Raw genomic sequence first — 6,168 nt, forward strand, 5'->3', positions numbered from 1 at the left:
CTTACAATATATCAGTGCTATTGTTTTGTATCAAGATGCACAACAGTAATGTTTTTTTTCTTCTAGGCACATTTATAAAAGATACTTAAATGCCCTCATTTAACTAAGGCCCAATCTTGGCTTAATCTAAAACCTGTCTAAAAAAAACAGGGTTTGGTACACTTTATTTATTGCGCTTTTTTCCTTAAATTAGGAATGATTCAAAAGCTTACACACTCAAAATTCATCCTCTGGAAACTTTGAATTTGCACATTGTATTACCATGAAAACAGTATTTAAAACCTTTTAGCAGGCTCTATTTTTGTGATATCAACTTCAAATTTTGTAATACAATTTAGTTAGACATGGCTTTGATTTTCTAGCAATTATTGAGTCCAAATTTTGTGAAATATATATTTTGTATAAAATAAATTCAGTACATTTGCTTTACAGTAAAAAAAATGTAAGTTCAGATCCATGCTCAAAAAGGGGGGTGACTTAACAGGTTCAGTTATTCAAGCTGTTCAAAATAATACTGTTTATGTACAAACATGATCAACCTTTATTGGCAGTAACAAAATACACAATGAAGAGTGAAATCACACCATGAAACGGTTTAACTTATTTATAGCACTCTGACATTGCTATTGGCATAATGTCAATATAAAAATGAGATACTCTGACAGTGTATTTTCAGATATACTGAGCATCATGTCGAGTGCTGGGCGAGGAAGGCTCTTATTCTCTGCAGCAGCTCCTTCTTTACACTGTCAGGCACCAGGGCTGATGAACACAAGAGTTATTATTAATGATATACATTTTTTCAAATGGTGTCAATAAAAAAAAAAGTGTGTGGGATGTAGTTACATGGGTTAGTTCACCCAAAACTGAAAATTATCCCATAATTTACTCACCCTCAAGCCATCCTAGGTGTATATGACTTTCTTCTTTCAGCCAAACACAATCAGTTATATTACAAAATATCCTGGCTCTTCCAAGCTTTATAATGGAAGTGAATAGGGCCTGAGTTTTTGAAGTTCCAAAAAGCGCATCCATCCATCATAAAAGTAATCCATACAGCTCCAGTGGGTTAATAAAGGCCTTCTGAAGCAAAGTAATTTTCGTAAGAAAAATATACATAATTATAACTTTATAAACTGTAATCAGTGCCTTTTGGTAACCACCATTTTTTTGCCCAGCCCTATTTGTTTGAACCACGAGAAGCGTCTACTCACCTAAGCTTACGCTACTCCTACATCATACATGGGGTCAGAGGTCACTCTTCCACCAGCACTCGACTCGCATACAGCCGTTACCGGAAGTCAGTGATTATAGTTTATGGATATTTTTCTTACAAAAATGCATCGCTTCTCTTCGGAAGGCCGTTATTAACCCCCTGGAGCCGTATGAATTACTTTTATGATGGATGGATGCACGCACTTTTTGGAGCTTCAAAAACTCAGGCTCTATTCACTCCCATTATAAAGCTCAGAAGAGCCAGGATATTTTTTAATAGAACTCTGATTGTGTTTGGCTGAAAAAAGAAAGTCATATACACTCAGATCGGCTTGAGGGTGAGTGAATTATGGGATAATGTTAATTTCAGCCTACCTCTTCCTTTAGGGGTAACTCCAGCAACCAAGTCCTCTACAGTAACATTCTCTATTCCTTTCTCCTTGATCACCTCTGCAAAACAACGACGATGCTGCTTTAAAAAACCACCATGGAACATATGCAATGATTTGAGAGAGATCAGACTAGCGTTCCTACCTTTGCAGAGTGCTTTGAGCTGATCTCTCCAGCCACACTCGATGAGCTTGGCTCGAAGCAACTCCTTTAACCTGATCAAAAACCAAAGCAGAGACAATGAGATTAATAGATGAAATGCGATGGGTGAGTCGTAGTGAGAACTACTAAAAACGTAGTGAGTTCTCTACCTAGAAAGCATTTCTACAATAAATGCTGTCTACAGGATTCTCACAGCTTTCAACCAATGAATTTCCATGACCTTTCCAGTCATTTGTGACTACTCACAAAGAGCAATTTGTAGCCAAACCAAATACAGTAGAGTAAAATGTCTGAAACTTTTCTTAAATGACTTCGATTTCATAAACTCAAGGAATGTGTGTCCAGGTAGGCAAATCACTAGTGTTTGAGACTATGATGCCCAAAAACGTTGTACAAGTAACGTTACGTAACGTTAAATACTAGGTTTTAGTTCATGGAGGAACATGAGGATTATAGGCACTTACCTCTCCCTCTCACCCATTTCAATTAACTTCTGATTTATGGCGGCCCTCATTTGTGATTCTTTACTCATATTAATCTGAAATAAGAAGTAAAGATGATGAAACGTGACGTGATATCGAGCTCGTATTGATAGTGCCAGAGACAAAGGTTGTGCCCACTCACAAAACACATTTCACGTCTCATTTTTTACATTACGCATAAACAAACAAGACATCTAACGTTAGCCGGATTTTTTGAAAGAAAATATATAACGTTATAAAAAAAAAACACATTGAATCAGATGCACTAATTAGCATTTTTGGTGTTTTGTTAACGAACACTGGTGGACTGTTTTATAGCCTGTTACAGAGGCAGCATATCAGGTTATCGTTGTTGCAATTATAACTTAATATTGTTTAATAAACGTACCAAATACTGACGAAAATAAGCATAATGTTCTCATCGGCGTGTATGCGGACCTCTCTTTGCTGTTGTTTGTAGCCGGCCGTTCCGCACACCGTTTATCTTCCCCACAGAAACACGATGATCGGCGGAAGGTTCCTTCCTATTTATGGTTCCTATACAGTTTCAATGTGTATGGCGTTCTAAACTTGTATGATTTACCCCAAGTAAAACCCGGGTCCTACATGTTTTTGAATACATGCTAAACTTCTCTAACATTTTAACTGTCGTTAAAATAGTGTGCTTGTAGTAGTTAAAAATACGCCGTAGTTATTCTACTACACACATGTGGAGAAAGAGCGAAGCTGTCTTGTACCATGTTTTCACAAGACGGCATTTTGAGACATTCGGTCATATTAGTCAATTAATCTATTTAAGTGTAATCTATTCATCATAGTTATTCATTGATCTTACATGCCACTACGAGCAATCCATGGTTTTAGGCCTGTCTGAACCTACATCACAAATACCACACGTCACGCATGAACTTTAAAAGGTAAACTTTTCTGAAGGTTGAATTACGCTTATTTTAATGTAATATTACACGCATTGATACGAAATTAATATTTACATTTCCTTTCCTTTTTATGAAGGTATCCTGTACCACAAGATGGCGATGTGTCATAGAGAATGCATTACAAAATCCACTGTTTCTCAAGGGTTTCTGCTCCTGATTAGATCAGGTAAGAATTTGAGAATACAAATTGGAATATCATGTGATGCTTCAAATATGTAAAATAGCACTGAGTTATGCAGCTGTAGAAGAAAGATATAAGCTTTGCTCATTAATTTTCCAAACTGCATGTGATAAAGATGTATTAGGTGAGACCAAAGATGATTGAGCACTCATGAATGAACCAGAGTTATGTTGTCAGAGAATTGGTGATGAGGTCTGTATTTAAGGTCTGTTTCATCTTCCATGTCACTTAGGACGAAAACGCAAAGCTTTCTGGTAGCTTGAAGAGGAAGTTTTAAAGTTTATCCCAAAACAAATATTCTGCCATTATTTCTCACCCTCATGTCATCCACTTTAATTCACATTATTCTAAAGGGTCATTTTAATGATGTGCTGTGCGGGTCACTCTTTATTATGCAGCTACAATGAATGGAAACTGGAGCTGTCAAGCTTCAAATAGCATGCAACAAAAAAAACCAAAAAAACCCAACAAAAAAACGCATCATGAATGTATCACAAACATAATCCATCACTTTTTGTGTTTAACACGAGTGAACTAGTTTTTTTGTGAACTTAAGTTATCATCCTGTGTAGGAGACTACTGTTGCAAACCACCTTCAGAGAAGACAACACCACAGACACTTATTGGTTAAATCCCCAAGAAGTGTTTCCTTCTCTATGGTGGTTTTCTGCTTCCATGCACTTGTTTCACAGAATAACTATTTCTGGAAAAGCAGCAGCCAGAAGCCTTTCTGTGAGGCAGAAGAATTCATCCTGACTGTCTGTTTGATGCAGGAAGAACACCTGTGAGTAAGTCTCAGGTAGAACATTTTATTTCACTGATACATATTGTTTAGTCTGGACTATTAATGCTAAGTAGAACTTGTGAAAACGAATAACTATGCACATTTAAAAAAAGGTTCGGGTCAGTAAGAAAGTAATTATTTTTATTCAAGTAATAAGCATTACATTGATCAAAATGTACAGTAAAGACATTGTTTGAAAAAGTTATAGTTTAAATTAAAGCTGTTCTTTTGAGCTTTCTATTCATCAAATAATCTTTGAAAAACATTTAACGGTTTCCACACACACACAAAAAAAAAAAGCAAAAATATTATTTATAACAAATATACATTTTAAGTCAGAAAGGTCTGAAACATATATTTGACATCAGTTCTTGCTCTTTAAGTCTGCTTTATAATTACAGATCTTAAATACGACTGATATTTGAAGCAGACAGGTGTAGCTGACCTCAGTTCTAGGACCAATCCTCTGGTGGTTAGACAAAAAGTATTACAATTATCTAAATTATACAATTTCCACCCACATCAGCTAATTAAACCATGGGGGTGTCATAAACTGCTAAAACGTGTGACATTGTGCTTTTTAAGGGGCTTTATTATGCTTGATTTGCAGACCCCATGACAGTCTATTACCATGGATTTTCTCGTCTCTAGTTTAATTAAACACTCTACTGAGCTTTTAGATGCCTCATGAATTTTAATTGCCTTTGATTTACTGATTTCTAAGCATTGCAAGCTCTGGGCTGAATGGGTTAGGGTTCGTAACGTTTGCCGTTAACACCTTTCCAGACATTGCGTGTTGATTTTTATTGATACTGACCGGTAAGTGTGTTAAAGTCATGAACTGAGGCTATACGATTGAGGGGTGAGTGAGCACTCAAGTGGAAACGTCCTGGTCTGACAGAGCGATTGATGGGTTACAAGGTCTGTTATAGAGTCATAGTGTCTCTTTAAACAAGAGAAGACAAGAGAAGACTCACATGTGAAATCCAGAAACAGCTTGTTAACTGTCCTTCTGAGGGATTTATAAAGATTTTTCCTTATTTAGTCTCCTTTCAGCTTAACTTCAAACTTTTTGTGCAATTATAAGTTCTCGAAATAAACAATTAACTATTGAAATACGAGGTGCAGAACATAATCTGACAGTTTTGTTGAAGCGCTGAGATATAAAATCATAATTAATCATCAAAGTTGTGTAAGTGATAGGAGGCGAGCAATCAAAACACACTCTTTTCCCTTGGCTTGATTCGTTTTTATCGTCTTTTGCCTGTTTCTCGCTCATTTTTATCACTCACTGTCCATTGAAGTTAAGTGCAGATGAGACATGCCGAGGAATGTACTGGAATATTCAATCGAGATTCTCCTTGGATGAACAGTATCGTCTTTAAACCAAAAACTGGCTTTCATGGCTTACAGGAAAACCATAAATGTTAAGCCTTAGGAAAATGTCATATTGGTCATAAGCCTTTTTTAAGGGTTAGAAGTATCATTAAAACAGCTTAATTGTTTCCGGAAGTTTCTCCAGGTGGTGTTTTATGGAAGGGGACATGGTGATTCACAGTCTCTCTCCTCCACAGCCTTGTGCGGCACTCGATCTGCCACTTACAGCTGCTAATGCCTGGCAACTTCACAGCCGCCATTTAATTCGTCATGATCCAGGGCCATTTGCCTTTGTTATATAATTTAAACGTCAGAGTGAAAGACACAGGAGAAATCGTGATCTTGCTTGGCATTATTCAGAAAACATCACCATTGCATGCTGACTAATACTGTTTAAGAGTATCAGATGTAAAGAGAAACTTCCTGCCATTAAGATATTTGGTTATTAATTGTAAAAATCTATCTATATGTCCAGTCTAAATGCATCTAGAGCACATAATTGGACGCATTCTGTTTAAACCCACTGCATTTACCCTTTTTTTGTCAGCAGCCCCGGGTTGCTGGCTCCTAATCTTTGTTGAAAGACTCCTTAAAGTGTGATATTTTTATTTATATATTTGATTTGATTTTATATTTGCA

At 36.4% G+C, this 6,168-nt stretch overlaps 1 protein-coding gene across 1 annotated transcript; it reads right to left on the reverse strand.

Moving 5' to 3' along the window:
• Positions 1-512: 512 nt before the first annotated feature.
• eny2 (ENY2 transcription and export complex 2 subunit) lies at positions 513-2,761 on the reverse strand. The gene is made up of 5 exons (XM_082150967.1): positions 2,638-2,761; positions 2,232-2,305; positions 1,750-1,820; positions 1,591-1,665; positions 513-762 (listed from the first exon to the last, which is right to left on the reverse strand). Exons 2-5 carry the CDS (start codon positions 2,297-2,299, stop codon positions 689-691), a joined length of 288 nt encoding a protein of 95 aa, XP_082007093.1. The 5' UTR covers positions 2,300-2,305; positions 2,638-2,761; the 3' UTR covers positions 513-688.
• Positions 2,762-6,168: the final 3,407 nt, after the last annotated feature.

Source organism: Leuciscus leuciscus (assembly GCF_965113295.1).
Source record: "Leuciscus leuciscus genome assembly, chromosome: 20".
Classification (NCBI taxonomy): Eukaryota; Metazoa; Chordata; class Actinopteri; order Cypriniformes; family Leuciscidae; genus Leuciscus; species Leuciscus leuciscus.